This window comes from Schistocerca piceifrons, chromosome 2 (genome assembly GCF_021461385.2).
Source record: "Schistocerca piceifrons isolate TAMUIC-IGC-003096 chromosome 2, iqSchPice1.1, whole genome shotgun sequence".
Taxonomy (NCBI): Eukaryota; Metazoa; Arthropoda; class Insecta; order Orthoptera; family Acrididae; genus Schistocerca; species Schistocerca piceifrons.
This window is the reverse complement of record NC_060139.1, coordinates 610,380,116-610,402,622: the sequence shown is the minus strand read 5'-3', so window position 1 is coordinate 610,402,622 and position 22,507 is coordinate 610,380,116. Positions and strand designations below refer to the sequence as shown.

At 41.7% G+C, this 22,507-nt stretch overlaps 1 protein-coding gene across 2 annotated transcripts in view; it reads left to right on the top strand.

Moving 5' to 3' along the window:
* LOC124774869 overlaps positions 1 to 22,507 on the top strand; it is a 193,836-nt gene that overhangs the window by 158,586 nt on the left and 12,743 nt on the right. For both annotated transcript variants that reach the window (XM_047249516.1, XM_047249517.1), the window contains exon 16: positions 19,290 to 19,411. In XM_047249516.1, the coding sequence (XP_047105472.1) occupies positions 19,290 to 19,411 (122 nt within the window). The remainder of the gene's footprint in view (positions 1 to 19,289; positions 19,412 to 22,507) is intronic.

Here is a 22,507-nt window from a genome sequence, read left to right as displayed (position 1 = left end):
CCTGTGGTACTCACAAAAAAATTAATGAAATTACTTGTATGTAAATATGTTTTGTAGGATCATATCTTGGTGAAATGAAATAATTGTATGGCATTTATTGGCCGGGATGTCCCTTGAAGGGTTATCTTGGTTATCAGCTGACTATTTGGAACTGTTATACGGCTTTCAACTATTATGCAGCTTTCCAAAATGTTGAAAGTTAAACCCTACCTGTTTACTAGCATTTTCTATCTCCAAAATAATTTGTGTGAAAAAAGCTGTATTTCCCATGAACCCTCATTGACTCACTGAAAGAAACTTATTTACTACAAGGAACATCATAATGTTCATCCATGGAATGCAGTATGCTCAAGTTTAACTATCGTCTTCAGATCTGAAGGTGGTAGTTGCTACCGAAACTGGTTACCACTTTGGGGGGGGGGGGGGGGGGGGGAAGTTAAATGTGGTTAAGAAAATATACAGAAAATTTTGAAAAGTTTTTAAATTTTTTTAATTTTATGTTTGATTATCTGCTTATGACTGCTTTCTCCTATTCTGACAATGTCAGATGTTTTTGCTAATAAATACAGAATCACTGTGTGGCAAACATAATTTGTGTTTGTTTGTGACTATGTTCTGGCAATTAATAGATTACTCAGTGGCACTGTGCCTTAACTGTAACATAAATCAACATCTTAGTCTTATGTGTCCTTGGTGAAGTTTGTTTTATGGGCATTAGCCCATGGTGTGAGGCCTATTTCTGTCCATTACATGTCACAGGGCTGTCACAAGTTCTGGAAATAAGGGGATATCAGGGACTTTCAAACATGTCAGGGAAATCAGGGAAATGTGAAAAAAACACTGGAAAAATCTCATTTTCATTTCAGTAGATGGAATGGTGTGTTTACTGAGATGTCATGTATCGTTGCTGGCTGGGTGCAGCTGAGAATGTGCGCTTCTTCCCTACTCCCTCTTTCTTACTGCTTCTCCCCTTCTACCACTCCCCTCAGCTTACAGTCAGTGCTGCAACCACTTCTCGCTGCTAGCCTAACACCTGCCGATACGTGTGCGCGTGCGCGTGCGCGTGCGCGTGCGCGTGCGGGTGCGCGTGCGCTCTCTCGCTTACTGACAAAATCTGAACTGGCTGAAAGTTTAGTTGTGAGAGTGTTATTGTCTTTTCTATATGCCTGTCTGCAGCTCAGGGAGATCAAATTTACAGTGTGTTGCTACCTATCCTGATTAGTATTGATTCTCAGAGTATTTGCACAAGTTATATGTTGCATGGATATATCACTGCTGAAATTGCTGTCTGCGACTAGTAAACTGCTGGCCACATGAGTGGATTCCCATGATGGGCCAAAACCACAGGCCATTTCTGCGGGTATCTCTAACGGATTGGTTCTGCCAATCTGAAGCCCATTGTTTTCCACTAATATGCAGGCCCTGCCCACCAGATCTAGCCTCACCAATCTGCCTGCAGGCCAGGTCTGTTTGTATGTGACATAATGTGGCAGATTTTCATGGTTTATCCATAGACCCAGGATTGAGGTGCTCCTCGGCAGGCCAGAGGCCACAGGTGTTGGATTTTAGGAATTGCAACTGTCTCACCGCAAGTACATTATACAGTGCAGCATTTTATAGACATGTTATTTACTGTAGTACATTTTGACACTTTGAAAGTAGTTTATATATTAGAAGAAAATTATGGCAGTCACTGGCGGTTTGTACACTATGTACTCATATATTTCTCAAAAAGAAAAGTCACACAACACCTGTAAAATAATAAACATAACACAGTGGATAATAACCGACAATAATGAAAATAGTAGAACCAATATTTTATTGGCAGTCACCTATAGTGCTGGTTTACACAACTCTTCCCTGCCTTATACACTTCTTTCAAGAGGCCTACTTTTTCTGAGGTTATTTCCGAAATCAGTGAAGATATTTTAAATCTGTCTTGTGACACCAAGGAAATGTGTACTTTTGTCACCAGATGTGTTTCGTTTTATTGAAATAAAATAACAACAGTGGTCTTAATGAAACACATATACCATTTGGCTTGCTTTCTCCATCTAAAAACAGTTCATTATAAAAGATGTTGATGTTAATAGTTAGGATTTTTGCTCACGGGGGGAGAAATACAGAAGTCCTCAAATTTTTTCCTCAACTTATGTCGTTACTTACCCTTGAGATCTCAAAATTTGTCAAGGAAAAATGCTAAAACTTGTCTGAAATCAGGGAAATATCAGGGAATTTCACTTGGGGAGGCGTGTGGCAACCCTGGTTTCACCTTGTGGTTCTGGAAACATCATCAGAAGTTATAGACCCTGATAAAAGTTCCTAACTTAGAACATGCTCAGTATTAGGAGACTAAATGTTAGACACAGAAATACACCTTGGACCAAGGGCTAACGCCCACAAAACAAAATTCACCAATGTAAACATCTTTGTCTTCTGTAAGACACCAGTGTGTAGTCAAAATCCCATATATAGAATAAAAAGAGCTGCCAATAAGAAATTATTTCAGTTTAGATCGAAACTCTCATCATTTACCCAAGAGTCTGGCAGAGAGCAAAGCAAAGACTTTTATGGCCAAATGTTGAATACCTGTCTGGCCTTATAGACAGCTTTAATGATGAGCACTTGCATTCATTATGTCTTCTAACATCGTAGCTGTGGAAATTATAATTGTTTTGAAGATGCATGGGACGCCTCATTCATTGAAGGAAAGTCCGTGGTGGAATATAAGTAATGGCGGGAGTAAAGGCAACTACTCACTACAGTGCCTAGGGTCACTTGGCACACACATACACCTATGTGGCTACATTGTCACAGCTCACACTACATTCCATCTGCACTGCAGCTCGATTTGGATGCAGCATTGTGTGGGGTGGAGTGACAGAGTGGAGAAATGAGGAGGGAGCAGGAGGGAGGGTTGGGAAAGGGTGGCAGATGGCTGGGATGAAGTTGCAACAGGCTTCATAGTATAGTAATGTGGTATAGGTGTTCTTGTTCTGGCAACAGTGAAAAATGACATGGAAACCTGGAAAGGAGGGGAGTATAAAACAGAGAAAGGGGGTCTCTATGTGAGGTTGCGAGTGCAGGTTAAATGAAATTAGGGTCCTCTGGCAGTGGTGGGAATGGGTGCAGGGCAAAGGCTAACAGAGATTAGGGATTACAGGGTTGAAGAATGTGTCACAAAGGTCAGTTTCCCTCTATTTAATTTAGGGAAGCTGGTGTCAAGGTGAAAGACAGATGGCAAGGGATGTGATCAGCCAGTGAAACAAAGCATGTTGTGCTCAGAAGTGTGTTCTGCCATTGGTTGGTGAACTTTGATCTTGCATGAACTTTGGTAGTTGTCATTCATTCAGGTGGACAGTTGGATGATAGTCATGCTCACATAAAAGGGTGAGCAGAAATTACTGCAGAGCTGGTATATGATATGATTGCCTTTGATAAACTTGGATATGTCTGTGATGGGACTGGAATAGGATGTGCTAAGTGGGTCTTTCAGACAGGTGTTGCACCTGGGTCTCGCATAGGGGTATCACAAATGTGGCAAGAGGTTGGGAGCAGGTGTGGCATAACAGTGGACTAGGACATCTCATACATAGAGTGGATGACAGGTGTTAGAAGAATTGCGAGTAGGATGTTTCTCATTTCTGAGCATGCTGATAAGTAGTCAAAGCCCAGGAATTTTGGTCTTGTACATTCACAGTTCAAATGAGACTGATTTTTTATTATTAGTAACGAATACCAGTAAGGAGAAAATATACAGGGGAGAGTATGTGACAATGCGTACATCTTTGAAAAAGTTTGTGCGAGATATTCAGCTATCTACTAAGCAACGTATTCTTATTGTTTGCTGTTGCTTAGTAAACACTTAACCAAATGTGCACTGCCCCAGGAAATAATTTGTGAAAGAAAACCTCAGTTCACTTGTACATAAGTTCCCCAGTTGTACTGTAACAATCGGTGGAGGCTTTAATCAACCAACACCTAATTGGGAAAATTACCATTTTGTTAGTAGTGAGTGGGATAAGACATTCTGTGAAACTCTACTAAATACCTTCTCTGAAAACTGCCCAGTACAAATAGTTAGGAAGCCTACTCATGTTGGGAAAATGTTGGATCTAATGGCAACAAATAGACCTGTTGTCTTTGAGGATGCCCACATCAAAACTGGTATCAGTGATCGTGACACAGTTGTGGCATTGATGATTACCAAAGTACAAAGGACAACTAAAAAATGCAGAAAACATATATGCTCAGTAAATGTGGTTAAAAGATCAGTAGTGTCATATCACAGTGAGGAACTTGAAACTTTCAGCACAGCACAGGACAGGAGCATGTAGAGTAAGTCTGGCTCAAGTTTAAAAGAATAGTTGACCCAGTAGAAGAGTTCATAATGAGAGAGAACCTCAATGATATACAGTCACTGTAAAGAAACTTCTAAAGGAACAGAGATTACTGCATAATAGGTTTAAAAAAAAGTGTAGCGCCATAGAGAGGTGCTGAATGAAATGCGGTTGGCTGTCAAGAGATCAGTGTGTGATGCCTTCAGTGACTATTGTAGCAGAATATTGTCAAATGACATTTCACAAAATCCAAAAATAATTCTCGTCATATGTAAAAGCTGTTAGTGGCACCAAAGTTAGTGTCCAGTCCCTGGCTAACAAGACAGAAACTGAAATTGAGGTTACTGAAGCAAAAGATGAAATGCTTAACTCCGTTTTCAGATGTTCCGTAACAAAGGAAAACAGGAGAATTGCCCCAATTTGATCCTCATACCTCTGAAATGGTGAGCTAAATAAGTACAAGGGTGGTCCCGTAAGTACCTGACCCAACAAAGAAAACACAAAAATTTTGGAAAAAATGTATGTATTTTTCAACATAATCTCCTTTCAGCTCTACTCACTTTTTCCAGCGATGTTCAATAAGTTTGATACCCTTTTTATAATGAAAACTGTCTAACTCCTTAAAATAGGCATTAACTGCCGACATCACGTCTTCATTTGTTGAAAATCTTCGACCGCCGAGCCATTTTTTCAAGTTTGGGAACATAAAATAATCCAAGGGCGCTAAGTCTGGTGAATAAGGTGCATGAGGTAGCAATTCAAACTTTAATTCACTAATTTTGGCCATTGCAATAATGGACTTGTGAGCTGGTGCATTGTCATGAAGAAACAACACTTTCTTCTTGCCCAAATGCGGCCATTTTTGCTTTATTTCTTTGCCCAAATGATGCAGTAAGTTCGCATAATACTTGCAATTTATAATTTTTCCTTTTTCGAGGTAGTCAATGAAAATTATCCCACGTGCATCCCAAAAAACAAATGATGTCGTGACCTTGCCTGCAGATGAAATGGTCTTCACCTTCATTGGAGTCGGTTCTCCAATATGTGTCCATTGTTTTGATTGTTCTTTTGTCTCTGGAGTGAGGTGGTGGACCCATGCTTCATCCATGGTTATGGAACAGTGCAATAAATGAGCTTTGTTGCTGTGAAACTTCACTAAACACTCAATTGAAACATCTCCATGACACTGTTTTTGCTCAAGTGTGAGCAAATGCGCCACAAACCTTGCACACAGTTTTCTCCTGTCCAAATTTTCAGATATGCAATGTACTGCACTTTCTGAAATGCCTACTATGTCTGCTAGCTCGTGCACTTTCAGTCAATGATCATCCAGTACCACTTTGTGGATTTTCTTCACCATTTCTGGAGTTGTTGCCTCATTTTGTTTGCCACTGCAATGCTCGTCTTGGCAGCTCGTACGGCCTTGTTTAAACTCAGATATCCAGTATTTTACTGTTGTCAACAAGGGAGCAGACTCTCCCAAAGTAGAATCTAGCTCACCTTCAATATTGGTTGGGGGGGAAGTATCACATACCGATGACGAATTTTCTCCATTTTCACAAACATTCACTTACAGTGTTCACTATTGATGGCTGCCAAACAAATACTAAACAATGTGGTGTCTTCAGACTTGAAACACATACTTAATAGATTGTATACTTTCTAATCCAGAGATATTTTTCAATGACGACTGCCACGTCTTGGTCAGGCCAGGTACCGATGGGACCACCCTCGTATTAGTGTCAGTGGTGTTGAGAAACAGCTGAAATTATTAAAACTGAACAGAGTTAAAAGACCGTGCCCAGTTCTTGGAAGAAGGCACAGGTCACACTCATCTACAAAAAGGGGAGTACAAGTGATCCACAAAACTACCATCTAATATCTTTGACATCAGTTTTTTTAATTAGAATTTTAGAACATATTCTGAGCTCAAATATAATGAGGTATCTTGAACAGAATGACCTCCCCAATGCCAACCAGCATGGATTTCGAAAACATTGATCATGTTAAACCCAGCTCGCACTTTCCTCACATGACATACTGAAAGCTTCAACCAGGTAGATGCAATATATCTTGATTCCCGAAAAGCATTAGACTCGGTACCACACCTACTCTTATTGTCAAAAGTATGATCATATGTGATATAGGTGAAATTTTTGACTGGATTGAGGACTTTTTGTTATAGAGGACATGTCGTGTTATCTTGAATGGAGGGTCATCATCAGATGTAGAAGTAACTTTGGGTGTGACCCAGGGAAGTGAGTTGGGATCACAACGCTGGATGCTGGCTCTTCAGTAGCCAACAGTAACACACAATGAAGAATGGAGAGGCGGTAGCAGAGAGCAAAATAAGTATGCAAGGGAACAGACACCTGGCCTGGTGGTTTATCTGGCCAGCTGTGGTGGAAAAAGGGAACAACCTGACATAAGACAAGATCAGCCGCAACAGCCACCAAAATCAGAGTACTGCTAATGGGAAAATGATCCGTGGTGTTTTGGGCTTTGGTGTCTAAATTAAAACACAACAGTTCATAATGATCAAATGCTGGATCATGGTCAATCAACAACAGGGAAAGAGCATCTGCATTTGCATGTTGTGCTGTAGGGCGGAAATGAATCTGGTAATTATAGTGCGACAAAAATTAGACCTGACTATTGCAGGCAATGGACCAATTTGTCTGGTACAGATGCTGAAGGATGTAAAAGAGAAACCAGAGGTTCATGATCTGTAATAAAATGAAATTTAGATCCCCTATAGGGAAACATGAAATTTTTAGTACATAGCAATGGCTTCTTTTTCTCTTTGTGAGTAGTGCTATTGCACCTGATTTAGGGTTTTGGAGGCATATGCTATAGGATGTTCGGAACTGCGTTTTTGTGTATGAGGATACTGGGAGGCATCTGTGGCCAAAACAAGATGTTGACATGGTTGCAATGTAACCAAGCAAGGTGCCAAATGTAATTTTGACTTCATCATGAAGCAAAAGCCTACTCGCAGGCAAGCGACTAGTGAAAAGAAACACTTTTACATAAGAGTGCATGAAGGGCACATCAGGTGGAAATTTATGATAGTACGCAGTCTTCCTGAGAAAGGCCTGCAGCTCTTTGACACTGGTTGGACATGGCAAAGCTGCAATGGCATCAACATGCTGGTATAAAGGCCACGAGACTTAAAAACCAAGATAGGCAATAGACGGCTGAAAAATTTGTGATTTGTTCAAGTTACATGTCAACCCAGAGGCCTGCAGCACCACAAGCAATGCACAAAAGTTCCATAAATGTTCATCTGCTAAGAAACCAGAAACTGCAATATCATCCAGATACCTAATGCGTCCCAGCAAGGAGACCATGAGTTGCTACAGAACTTGTTGGAAAATAGCAGGCACACTAGCTACATCGAATGGCAGATGCTGATATTGGTATAACTCAAAGTGGGTACTCACCACAAGGATATGTTTAGAATCATCAGCCAGGGGCAGTTGCAAGTAGACTTCTGGCAAGTCTACCTTGAAAAAATATTGGGTCCCAGAAAGTTGTGCTAAGAGTTCACCTGATGGAATAAGGAAAATGTATCAATAATATACTGTCAGATTACAAAATTTTTAAAATCACCAGAAAGCCAGAGGTTACTGTTCGGTTTATTGACGATTACCACCCAATTAGATATTCACTAAATGAGGCAAGTGTGACAACACCCAAGGGTGTAAGGTAATCGAGTTTTGATTTGATTGCTCTCATAAAGCTATTGGGATTGGCTGGGCACAAAAAACAAACAAACTGGGGCACACCATTGGTTTCATTGTGATGTGAGTTTTGAAATCGGTAGCACACCCTAAACTTTCCAAAAACAGTGAGGAAAATTCCGAGCGGGGCGCATCCGATTGTTGGTACAGAACTTGATCCATATTTTTATTTGTTGCAACTGACCAAGCAGTGAGAGACAGGGAACATGGCAGTGATCAAAGATCCACATAGGTTTAAGAATTTAACAAAATCACTGTCACACCCTTGTCTACTTGTGTCTTTTTAACATGTTGCCCATGACATGTGTTTCAATGTAAAGTTTATTTGGGGCTACCATCAGTTGGGGAACAATGTTCACAACCATGTTCATGTCTGATGAAGGAGGGCACTCCAGGAGAGGGGCATGCGCCAGCTGTTGTGATGCTGACTGCTGTTGCTGTTTAGTGTGACGCTGCCTCATGCTTAATAGAGATGGTAGTTGCATGGTCACATCATCACCTTGCCCCCTCCGCCCTCCCCATGAGGCTGAGGAGGAGAGCCAACAGTGGCTACTTCACACCAAGCTTCTGTCTGAATTCCTTCCTCCCTAGATACTTCAAAAGACTGGGCAATATTCAAAAGCTCTGCAAGAGAGGGATTTTTACATTGTAAAGCCTGTTCACGATGTGCTATATAGGGGGCCAAGCGTATTATAGCATCACATACCATCAAGTCAACATATGAGGCCCCAGTGAAGTTCAGTAACAAACTTGCAATGATGGATCAGCCCATGAAGTTCACTCCCCAGGCTCTGTACGACTGTTGTGCCTGATTTTGAGAACGGTAGAATCAATGTGAGCAGCAATAACGTGAGTGCACTTGAAGCGATAAGTAGAGAGCAACTGACACATTTCATCAAAAGGGAGAGTAGCAGGTTCCTGAAGAGGATGTAAGTGACACAGAAGGTGATAAACACGGAGAGAAATCCATGACAGAAAGAAAACTGTACACAAAGTGAGTTCGGCGACACCAAAAGCTTGGAAATGTTGATGGAGGTGATTTTCATATGCATCCCAATCTTCTGCAGGATCATCATATGGAGGAAACACTGGGGGGTTGCGTCAACAGTGGTGAACACTGGCATGTCGATGATGCTGCCAAACTGTCTAGTGCCATGGAGAGAGCCTGGTGCTGGCTGGTGATAGCTAGCTGCTGTTCAACAAGGGATTGAATAATTTCGCCCACTGACATATTGGTCATAGTGAAATGCAAAACAAAACATGCAGAGTAGAATATCACTCTCATCGCCAAAAATCTTGTAATTTTGCACAAGCACAATATCAGAACTCCAAATCCTGTGAGTGAAAGAAACATGTCACTATTTGTGCCGCTCTTCTATGTGTACGTTCAGTATAGCCTGCTAGTTTTATTCAGTATAGGTATCAAATACTCGAGCAGTATACTACAGTGAGACTCATGAGTGATTCGTAAACCGTGTCCTGACTGCATTTTTCCAGTGTCCTGTCAACAAATTTTGCCACTGCTATATGACTATGCTGATGTTGGTATTCTACATTGAAGAGCCAAAGAAACTGGTACACCTGCCTAATATCATGTAGGGCCCCCCTGAGCAAGCAGAAGTCCCACAACACAACATGGCATGGACTCGACTAATGTCTGAAGTAGTGTTGGAGGGAATCGACACCATGAGTCCTGTAGGGCTGTCCATAAAGCAGTAAGAGTACGAAGGGGTGGAGATCTCTTCTGAACAAAACGTTGCAAGGTATCCCAGGTGTTCTTAATAATGTTCATGTCTGGGGAATTTGGTGGCCAGCGGAAGTCTTTAAACTCAGAAGGGTTTTCCTGGAGCCACTCTTTAGCAATTCTGGACATATGGGGTGTCGCATTGTCCTGCTGGAATTGCCCAAGTCCGTTGGAATGCACAGTGGACATGAATGGATGCAGGTGATCAGGCAGGATGTTTACGTGTATGTCACCTGTCAGAGTAGTATCTAGGCGTATCAGGGGTCTCGTATCACTCCAACTGCACGCGCTCCATGCCATTATATTGCCTCCACGAGCTTGAACAGTCACCTGCTGACATGCAAGTCCGTGGATTCATGAGGTTGTCTCCATACCCGTACACCTCCATCTGCTCGATACAATCTGAAACGATACCTCGTCCGATCAGGCAACATGTTTCCAGTCATCAACAGTCCAATGTCGATGTTGACGGGCCTAGGCAAGGCGTAAAGCATGATGCAGTAATCAAGGGTACATGAGTGGGCCTTCAGCTCCAAAAGCCCATATTGATGATGTTTTGTTGAATGGTTCGTACGCTGACAGGTGTTGGTGGCCGAGCATTGAAATCTGCAGTAATTTGTGGAAGGGTTGTACTTCTCTCACATTGAACGATTCTCTTGAGTCGTCGTTGGTCCCATTCTTGCAGGATCTTTTTCCGGCCGCAGAGTTGGAGATGTGATGTTTTACCGGATTCCTGATATTCACAGTACATTTGTGAAATGGTCGTACTGGAAAATCCCCACTTCATCGCTACCTCAGATATGCTGTGTCGCATCACTCATGTGCCAACTAAACACCACATTCAATCTCACTTAAATCTTGATAACCTGCCAGTGTAGCAGCAGTAACCGATCTAATGACTGTGCCAAACACGTTTGGCTTATGCATGCATTGCTGACCACAGCACTGTATTTTTCCTATTTATATATCTCTGTATTTGAATACGCATGCCCGTACCAGTTTCTTTGGCGCTTCAGTGTATTTCACATCCCTGCAAATTATTAAGCCACGTATTTGTGTGAGTTGATGGACTCTAACTGTGAACCACTGGCTCTGTAGCCGCAAGATAGTGCATTTTTTTAATTTTTTTATTATTTCATGAAGTGCATAATTTTGGTTTCTGTACACCTAAAGCGAGTTGCCAGTTTTTGAATCACTTTGAAATTTTGTCAAGATCTGATGAATATTTATGCAGATTTAGATTTCTGCAGATTTTTTTTTCAAACAGTACTTCATTATCTGTAACTACACCATCTGCAAAAAGACTAAGTGTGCTATTAGTATTGTCTGGCAAGTCGTTAATATATAACACAAATGACTAGGACACCAGTACACCTCTAATGGTGCAGATCTGACATTACTTTTATTCTATCAATGATTCTCCATCGAGTATAACATGCTGTATTCAGACTGAGAAGAAATGCCTGAGCTCTCCTTACAAATTTTGTTTGATACTCCGTACAACCATACTTTTGTGAATAAAAGTAGGTGGTGTTCTAAGTTAAATGCTTTTCAGAAGTCTTTCAGAATGTTGTGTGAGAAAAGCGCAAGCTGGGTTTCACACGCTTGATATTTCCATAATCCTTGTTGGCTGGCATGGAGTAGCTCATTCTTTAAGTTTGAGCTCAGAATATGTTCTAGGATTCTGCAACGAATGGATGTCAATGAGATTAGACAATAGTTTTGTGATTCTTTTTTGTTACCCTTCTTCTAGGTAAGTGTGACCTGTGTCTTTTTTCTGACCATTGGGCACAGCTATTTGTTCGACAAAAACATCTACAATATATTATGGTTAAATTGTGTGTTAACTCAGCTTCAAATTCTGGGGCCTGAAGCCATGTTTAATTTTATAATTGTTGTGTCATCTGGGTGTTTAGACTATAATTTTGATGCTACAGACAGCCTTTACATATAACAAGAACCTCTTTGGTTTTTGTGAGAGATCTTTTGACAGTATTCTGTTGTAGCAGTTGTTGAAGGTTTCTCGCATTGACCTCTTGATAGCCATATGCATTTAATCCAGTAATTCTCTGTATAGAGCCCTAAGCTGCATTTTACACCTATCAAGGAAGATTTGCTGCTTCTTTAGAACTTTCCTGACATTGACCCATGGAGGGTCTCTCCCACCATGAACTGTTCTATTAGGTACGTATCATATCCAGTGTATGGTCAACTAGTCATTTGAACTTGAGCCACAGTTCCTCTACATGCTCCTGCCTAAAGGAAAATGGTTTGACTTCCTCTTTGAGATGTATCATGACTGCCTCTTTATCCAACTTACTAAATAGTAACTATTCCTATTTGTTTTAACTGCCCTTTGTACTTTAATAACCATTTTTTGCAAGAACTGCTAAATGTTCATGGACACCAGTTTCAATATGGACATCCTGAAAGAGGTCTGATCTGTTTGTTGCTACCAAGTATAACATATTTTCATCATGAATGGTTTCCCAAACTATCTGTTTCAGGTAGTTTTCTAAAACACATTTAATAAAGTTTTGAGGGTGCCTTGTCATGTCTGCCTCTTACAAAGCTGTAACTATCCCACTTGATTACTGCATGGTTAAAGTCTCCTTAATTGGTGACAGTAATATTGGGGAGCATTCATACTTTTCCCTACTTCATATGTTTCCCTATTTCATATGTTTCCCTACTTCATATGTTTCCCTACTTCATATGTTTCCCTACTTCATACTTTTCCCTACTTCATACTTTTACCTACTTCATACTTTTACCTACTTCATACTTTTACCTACTTCATACTTTTACCTACTTCATACTTTTCCCTACTTCATACTTTTCCCTACTTCATACTTTCCCTACATCTTGGGTGAGTCTGGTTGTCGATAGAAAGGTCTAATTACAGGCTTATGCCCATCTTTGATACCAAGTCTTTCCCAGACGATTCTGCTAGTGGCTTAAGTTTTTATCTCTGTAGATTTGAGTTTCTTGTTTATTGTGACAAATACACCGCCTCCATTTCCCATTAGCCTTTGCTTTAAGTATATAGTTAGATGTACCCCAAAAATGTGACTGCAATCAGTTTTGAGCTTTATGCAGCGTTCTATACTTAGTGTTAATGCGCTCCATTGCTATTTCTAGGACTGTTACAAAGACTGCTGTTTTAAACGTTATACCGTAGTACGTATCACAACACTGGTGTAGACAACAGAAATACAACACATAGAACTATTAATTGTATGAAAGAACAAGCTGTTATTGAAGAACTTGTATAAAGGGCAAAAGGTCATACATGTATGCCATTAACAAAAACTAAATGCAGTTTAAAGTCAGACATGACAAGGGCCACAGGTACTGGCAATAAAACACATTGAAATGTCAGATACTGAACTTACATGAATTGGCATTTACAAAAAAAATTAACCATTCTTTGTTTATGATAGTCACCTATGCTAGTGTAGACACTAGTTCTTAATAAATTATCCGAAGTACCTGACAAAGTACGAGCTCCCAAAAATAAGATTATATTATGTGAAGATATGAATACAATCATAAATGAAACAGATGAAATCAGTAACAACCTCATAAATGTCCTTTACACTTTTGATGTGCCATGATTGGTCAGATGTACATCAAGAGATGCTAATAACTTAGCATCCATAATTGACCTTCTGGTTACAAATACACTGTGTGACAAAAAAGTGAAGCACAGAGAAGAGGAAAAGAAAACAGAATAATAATTCATGGTGTGAGAGGGAATGTGTTGTTGTTGTTTCAGAGATTACACAATCAAATCAAAATTAACTAAGAACTTGACAGTATGAGGCCACTTATTTGTATGACATAGCATCCCCTCTGGCCTGGATGCATGCACTGATTTGGTTGGGAACGGTGTCATAATGCTGTTGTATCTTCTTCTGTGGCAAGCTGGCCCAGAACTGTTGTAACTGGTCCTTCTTACTAACTTGATGATGGAGTTGAAGTGTTAGCTGATCTCATGTTTTATTGGGGACAGATCTAGGGATCCTGCTGGCCACAGGAGTATCTCAACATCATTGCAGATGGCTCATGGAGACATGTGCCGTGTGTGATCATTCATTGACCTGTTGAAAAATTGCAGCACAATTAGAGGTCACACATGAAGACACATGGTGTCCATGGCATACCATTCCCTCAGTCACTACCAGCCATGACCTGACGTCATACATGATGGCTACCCCCACCATGATACCAGGAGTAATACTACTGTGCCTCTCCAAAAAATTGGAATAATGAGACCTTTCCCCAGGTCACAGCCATACCTGATAATGATGGTTATCTAGGATAGCGCAGAACTGTGATTCATTGCTGAACACAGTGTAGCACCATCTGTCAGCAGTCCATGCTTCCTGGTCATGCCACTACTCCAAAACAACCTTTTCTTATGTGGTACAAACCAGCCTGTGACTGGATTAGTAATTCCCTAGTATGACTGCTGCTAGTCTCCGACCAGTGATGAAGGATGACATAAAATGTTGCTGAGAATCCATTACTTGTTCTTGGATCGCAAATGCAGATATGAAGTGGGTATAGTAATGTAATTTGAATCTGACAAGACCTGGAATGACTCAATAACCTGCAGAACTGGAAAACCGTCCAAGGCCATTAACAGTGAGCTGTCTAGTGCGAACACACCACCACCACCACCATCTGAGGAAGACTGACACTGGAATATCAAGTTCAAATGAACAATACAAATTGACAACCTAAGGCATAGCAAATTCCAAAACCAAACAGTGATTTGTAGTGAGAATAATACATGAGAGCACCGCAATCATGGCTGAGGACAGAGCTGCTGTGCTGCTAGCTTTAAGAGGCAGCAGTGGGCACTCATTGCCTGGCAAGCTGCACGTGGCTCTGTAGCCAGCAGTGCCACCTAGAGGTTTTCATTGAGTTCTTTATCTGCCAACCAGATCCCTTCCTACAGGAACGTGTGCATAGGACCAGAAGCGACATGAAAAATGCTTTGGAAGGTGAATTTGTTGCACAGCTGGTGTCCTGGCATTAAAGCCCACTGGCTGCTGGGAGGAACTGAGGGTGTTCGGCAATGAGCTGGGTTGCGGTGGCACAGGTGATGTCGGCTGATGGTGCAGAGGATGTGGTAAAACTTTTACACCATGCCTGCTTCCATTGGAACCACCGCTAGTGCTTGGTAGTGCAAAATGTACATGTGCAATCATGAGACCATCAAGGGTTGGTTTTGCAGGTCCGATTGAGCAAGCAGTGGTGGTGCAGTCAGGAGGCGTGGATGGAATTGGTCAGTATGACGGTACTCCAAACCTGTCAGGGTGTTAACCATCATCAGGCACTGCCCATGCATGATAACCAACGCAGTTGGTATCCATGTGTCATTGGCCCCAAACAGCTGAGATGACAGAGAGTAAACAGTTGCCGCCCATGGTGAAGCTGCACTGGGTTATGGTTGTAGACAGGAATGGCTCTGTATGTACTCAGAAACAGCTGTGTTGGTGGTGTTTCTCACCCCCTTTTTAACATTTTCTGTTTTAACATCTGCACCATATATTGTACTTGGCCCTTGGAGGATGGGTGAAACCTAAATAAGTGTTTGATGCTATTTGAGGTGCAGAATTGTTCAAAAGTGTTTGCCATGAATTTGGGCCCATTGTATAATGCAGTAGTTGGGGAAGCCCTTTGTGCCAAGAATCTGGGTGAGTGTGTCAATTGTAGTGTCAATTGTGGTGGAGTTCATGCTGATTACATAATGGTTGTTACAGTAAGCATTCGTAACAATTAGTGACTTAGAACCCAGAAAGGGGCCAGTCCAAATGAATTTGGTACCGGAGATGACGGGGTGGTCAGAGGGCAAAAGTTTGGGGCAGAACAGCCTGGTGCCGGGTGCATGCAGAACAGCCATGCATTATGGCCTCCATGTCGTTGTTCAGTCCCAGCTGGTAGACATGTTGCCTCATGAGGGCTTTCATTCATGACATACCCAATGCCCTTGGTGAGGAGTTGTAAAACTTTCGGCAGGAGATTCAGGATGATGACACAGTGAGTAATCATATCAGCATTAAGCAGGAGAACATTGGTGGTGATTGACAGATAGCAGGAGAGGCGATCCTGGACCCGGAGCTCTGTGTTGGTGCTCTTTGAAAAATGTGTGGGGCACCCATGGACCACATATTATAAGATAGGGTCCTAGTGTGTGTGTGTGTGTGTGTGTGTGTGTGTGTGTGTGTGTGTGTGTGTGTAGCTATTTGAGTGGCTGTAACAGGAAACCTGTCCAAGGTGTGCTGCTGCACCAGATTTATTTGAAAACAGTAGCTTTCCTGCTGTTCAAAGACCAGATCTGGTGCTGTGGGGAGGCGAGATAAAGTGTCCGCATTTGCATGTTGTGCAGTGGGCTTGTAGCTGAGGAAAAGTGTCCAATACTGGAGATGTTGTGCTGTCATCTCTGCAAGATGGGACCATGGCCCAAATAGCACAACCAGTGGTTTATGGTCCATAATGAGTGTCAATTTAGTCTAGAATAAACAAATACAGAACTTCTTAATTGAAAATGTAATAGCTAAAGCTTCCTTTTCTATCTGTGAATGATTCTTTTGAGCAGGTGTCAACATCTCTACTCATAGTTGCTCAGTGTCATCATCATTCCCATGCACCAGCACTGCACCAATGTTATACAAAGAGGCAAACATGGGCAAAACTAGTGTACATGATGGGTAAAAGGGTGAAAGGCTGGGTACCGAGTGCAGCATATGCTTAAACTCTTGAAAGTGTGTTCACAGGCAGCCATCCACCTGTACTGAATACCCTTCTTCCACAACTGGTTTAGCAGATGGTTAATGTAAGCCACTTGTGAGAGGAACTTAGAATAATAAATAACCTTTAACAAAAAAGGTCTGCAGCTCCTGTAAGTTTTATGGGCAGAGTAGTGGTTCAGAGTGCGAAGTTGTGGTCAGTGGGCTAGATCCCTTGTTTGTTGAACAAGTGTCCGAGGTATTCCACTTGCTCCTACAAACTGGCATTTGTATAAGCGACGCTAGTCCCCTGTGTCACACAATGAAGTAAATAGGGCACAAAGGGTGGTCCTGATGCATCGTCACCATGACAATTAAGTCATCGATGTAGTTAGTGCAAGCTGGTATGGACTTGGGTAATTGTCCCAGGTACCTCTGGAGGGTTGCTGGAGTGGAAGAGATAACAAAGGGCCAAAGGAAGTATTGATAACCATGATGTTTGGCAACTCCTCGTCGATCAAGATGTGCAAATACCCATCGGCAAGATAGATCTTAGAATAATAATCACTTCTGACCAGCTTTGTGAGGAGGTCCTCTAGATGTGGTATGGGGTAGATTCCACTTGTGCCCAGGCATTGATTGTTGATTTTAAATCTCCACAAAGCTGGAGGGAGCCATTAGTTTTTATGACCATTACCAGGAATGTGGTCTAAACAGCAATTAATAGCTTCCTCATGGAGGTGTCCGTATTTCTGCTTAACAACCCTCCTTAAAGAGACTGAAATGGGCCGAGCAAAAAAGGGACATTGCATCTAGATGCAAGGAGATAAGAGCCTGGAAATAGATGGCACATCCCAAGCCAGGTTCGCAGATGGGTTATAAGGGAGCATAAAGGTGTTAGAGTTTCTGGAAGGGAAACCTGACGATGGAGAATCCAAACAAGTAAAAGGCATCCAGACAGAAAAGTTTCCTGCTGAGTGACTATCGACAACAAACAGCATCACCAGCTGAAGAGATTTTTGTACACAGTGGTGACTGGGATTGAACCTGAAGGGGAATGTACTGTCACCATACGCGACCAGTGTAAATGGGAGGGCAATCTTGGGGGAACACAGACAAGCATATGTTTGCCACTTTACCAAGAAAACAGTAGCTCCAGTGTACATCTGAAAGTGGACATTTTGATTCACAATTGTGAGGTCGATAAACAACTTATTAGTGCAGGGTTCACCTTGGGAAGCAATTGCTTGAAACTCAGCATCCCATGGTGCATATGGGGAATAGGTTTAGTTTGAAGATGCCCCTCTTTTAGCAGATTTTGTGAGTGCAATAACTAATGCCATTTGAGAAACAGTTACATAAGAAACTGCCAGTAACATTGCAGATAATTTCAGATGAACACTATATATTCAGTCCTGCACAAGAAATATACCACGACCAACAATTTGTGCAGTTTTTGGGTGTAGATAGAAATATTCAGGTACACTTTGCCTCACTGTCTAATGTCCATAATGGGTGTCTGTATTCTGCTGCAAAGGTATTTAACAAAATCTTAGCAAACATAAAGCAAGAATATGAGGATCCGTATAAATTAAAAAAAAAAAACATACTTTCTCCTTAATTAGCTTCAAGATTTTAAAAATGCTTGTTAGCTGCATGATAAGTAACAGTGATTATGTCAGATATGCCTTTGTTCTTACTTCATTCACGTAACATTTTTTTTTCTATTGTAAGCCCCAATGTGATCACGTATATATTAGTCTTACGATAGGAGATAAATGTCAGCTATTTAATACAACTGAGGAAGCAGCAACTTCTTTTCCAAATTAGCAGATTTCCTATTAATCTTACTAGCATAATTTAGAATGATTCACTGCAAATAGTTTATAGCAATTTAAGAATAGTTCATTATTAATGCAGTTTCTAACAACTGCTTCACTTTGTTAAAATATACTTTTGACTCATCCACATCATTGAAGGCTTGCTTTCCTGGCGGATATTGAGTGCATTATTTTATCAAATGTTTTGGAAAAACAGTCCATAGAAAATTGAACAATAATTATTAGACTCAAACTTGGGACCTTCTGTCTTTTGTGGGCAAGTGCTCTACCGATTGAGCTGCACAAGCACAATTCACAACCCATCTCTGTAGCTTTACTTCTGCCACAGCCTCATCTCCTACCTTCCAAACTTCATCAGAAGCTATCCTCTCAGTTGGTAGAGCACTTGCTCATGAAAGGCAGAGGTCCTGAGTTCGAGTCTCTGTCCAATATATAGTTCGAATCTGCCAGGAAATTTCGTATCAGCTCACACTCAGCTGCAGAGTGAAAATTTGATTATATCATCCTGTCACCTTTCCATAAAGTTGTTTCACAGTGGTATATTTTAATCTGTCTAGAGATAAATTCGTTTTAGGAATGGATTTTCTGTGTCAGTAATAAAATGATTTAATTGCAATAACATTTCAGGACTTTCTTAAAATTTTATTGTCACTATGCTCCATTCGTTTCTGAGAACTTTTCTAATCAAATTAACTTGAAAAAAGAATGTTGGTGGCACTTGTTGTCGCTCAGACTTAGTGGATTGGCATTTCCAATATATTTGCATGCTTCGTCTTTGACTTTAAAATTCTTCAGTCTAGAAATTTGAGTTTTATCTTTCAGAAGTTATGTAAAAATCACCTATACACAATTTATTTCAAATTTTTCCGTGTTGGTGACAGTGGGACTGCTGTTTGGGCATTGGATCCAGGAGGCAGTGTGTACAGGCGGTATGGCATATCACCTTCCAATTATGTTGGTGATTACTGGAAAAGGATACCTGGAGCTGTGAGTGCTCTTACAGGTAAGATATTTTTACTACTGTCTCAATTAATGAATGCATTATGTCGTACAGGTGTTTTAGATGCATCTCCATTGTATTCTCCGATTTACATGCTGCCATTTACTATCTGTAAAGATTTTCACAAAAGGTAACATTTAATCAATGGTACACCATTTTCTAACAGAGAGATAGAGGGGCTGGCCAGTACTTACCTCAGCTCACTACAGCCGATAGATACACAGAAAACAGAACCGAAAATTTACGTTCCTAGCTTTCGGGACAAATGTTCCTTCATCAGGGAGGAGAGAGGGGAAAGAAAGGGAAGAAGGGAAAGTGGATTCAGTTACTCATAACCCAGGTCATGAAGCAACAGGGAAAGGAAAACAGGGAGGGTAGCAAGGATGGAGGCATGGTTGTCAGAGGGAAGCCAAAGATATTCTACTGTAAGTACTGTGCCAGCTTCAAACCAAAGAGGATGCATACAGAAGTAAAGAGGTGTACAGTATAAAGATAAACACAACTATGTAGGATGAAAAGATGCATGAATGGCTAAAGAGGAAAGAGAAAGAGGAGAAGACTGAAGAGTAAATGGGAGTGAGGTGGTTTAACGTAGGTTCAGTCCAGGGGGATGGCGGGATGAAAGGATGTGTTGGAGTGCAAGTTCCCATCTCCGCAGTTCAGAGGGACTGGTGTTGGGTGGGAGAAGCCAAATGGCACATACGGTGTAGCAGGTTCCTAGGTCCCTAGAACTATGCTGGAGGGCATGCTCCGCTACTGGGTATTGGACATCTCCTAGGCGGACAGTTCGTCTGTGTCCGTTCATGCGCTCAGCCAGTTTAGTTGTTGTCATACCGATGTAAAAGGCTGTGCAGTGCAGGCATGTCAGCTGATAAATGACATGTGTAGTTTCACACGTGGCCCTGCCTTGAATTGTGTATGTTTTACCAGTAGCGGGGCTGGAGTAGGTGGTTGTGGGGGGGATGTATGGGGCAGGTTTTGCAGCGGGGTCGGTTACAGGGGTAGGAACCGCTGGGTAGAGAAGGTAGTCTGGGAATATTGTAGGGTTTAACAAGGATGTTACGGAGGTTAGGGGGGCGACGAAAGGAATCTCTGGGTGGTGTGGGGAGAATTTTGTCAAGGGATGATCTCATTTCAGGGGTTGACTTGAGAAAGTCATATCCCTGGCGGAGTAATTTGTTGATGTATTCGAGGCCAGGATAATATTGGGTGACAAGGGGGATGCTTCTGTGTGGTCTGGGGGTAGGAACATTGTTGTTGGACGGGGAGGAATGTATTGCTCGGGAGATCTGTTTGTGGACAAGGTCTGCAGGATAGTTGCGGGAGAGGAAAGCACTGGTCAGGTTATTGATGTAATTGTTGAGGGATTCATCACTGGAGCAGATACGTTTGCCATGAATACCTACGCTGTAGGGAAGGGAACGTTTGATGTGGAATGGATGGCAGCTATCAAAGTGAAGGTACTGTTGTTTGTTTGTGGGTTTGATATGGACAGAGGTGTGGATGTGAGCTTCAACAAGATGAAGGTCAACATCCAGGAAGGTGGCTTGGGTTTTGGAGAAGGACCAGGTGAAATTCAGATTCAAAAAGGAGTTGATATTATGGAGGAAATTAAGGAGTGTTTCTTCACCATGAGTCCAGACCACAAAGATGTCATCTATAAACCTATACCAGGCCAGGGGAAGCAGCTGTTGGGTCTTCAGGAAAGCCTCCTCCATGTGGCCCATGAAGAGGTTAACACAGGACGGAGCCATCCTGGTTCCCATGGCCGTTCCCCTGATTTGTTTGTAGGTCTGGCCTTCAAAGGTGAAGTAATTATGGGTTAGGATGAAGTTGGTAAGTGTGATAAGGAACGAGGTTTTTGGAAGATCTTCGGGTGGGCGTTGGGAGAGGTAGTGCTCAAGGGCAGAGAGACCATGGGTATGTGGGATGTTTGTGTAAAGGGATGTAGCATCTATGGTGACAAGAAAGGTTTCAGGTGGGAGAGGAGTGGGAATGGATTTGAGGCGTTCTAGGAAGTGGTTTGTGTCTTTGATGTAGGATGGGAGTGTGCGGGTGATAGGTTGGAGGTGTTGGTCTACCAGAGCTGAGATACGTTCTGTTGGGGCTTTGAAGCCTGCTACAATGGGACGGCCAGGATGGTTCTCTTTGTGGATTTTGGATAATAGGTAGAAGGTAGGAGTACGGGGCTCAGGTGGAGTGAGTAAGTCTATGGAAGCCGTTGTGAGGCCTTGTGAGGGACCTTGGATTTTTAGGGTTTTCTGCAGCTAAATCGACGGAAATGGATGATACTGGTAGGTGTGGAAGAGATTGTTGGCAGTGAGTGTTGGCTGGAGAACAGCGAATAACGAACGTTAAAACTGTGGAATGTTAAATAAATAAACCAATAAATAAAAAAAGAGAAGTGGACTATAAACGGAACAAGATAATAGGAGGAAAATGAAACTAGCACTGTTGGAGACGAAACTATTTATTTATGTATATATAAAACACTGAAGAAGAGAAAGTGTTTAGATGACACTTCCGTCGATTTCAAGTTTCTGGCGATAATTTTATGCCATTGGCTATCTTTCTCTGCCACAGGAAAATTTTTTTGTGACATTTCTACGTCACCCGCGATCTTTTTTGCGTCACCCGCGATCTTTTTTGCGTCACGCGCGATCTTTTTTGCGTCACGCGCGATCTTTTTTGCGTCACGCGCGATCTCTTTTGCGGCACGCGCGATCTCAGTTTTTGAGCAACGTGTGTTCTTTTCCCCTGATATGGACATAGTTGCTTGGTCTGGTCATCTTTTTCCGTATTTTTCTTATTTAGTGGTCTTCCTTTGGTATTGAACATTACCAACACAATTTCTTTCTTTCTCGTCCTTCCCTCCGTGTTTTATTCCTTTTTATGATTACTATTTTAACTTTAGTTATTTAAATTCCCTACCCACTATGTACCCTAATCCTATACCACATTATTTACATTCATTCCGGAAACATGCATTCACCGTAGCCAAACTGCAATCCCACATACTTTTCCTCCGGTCCTGCTTAACCTTTGGAATTACCCCTAAAGGACTTACCTTAAAAGTTCCCATCACTGGGTGCAATTCCT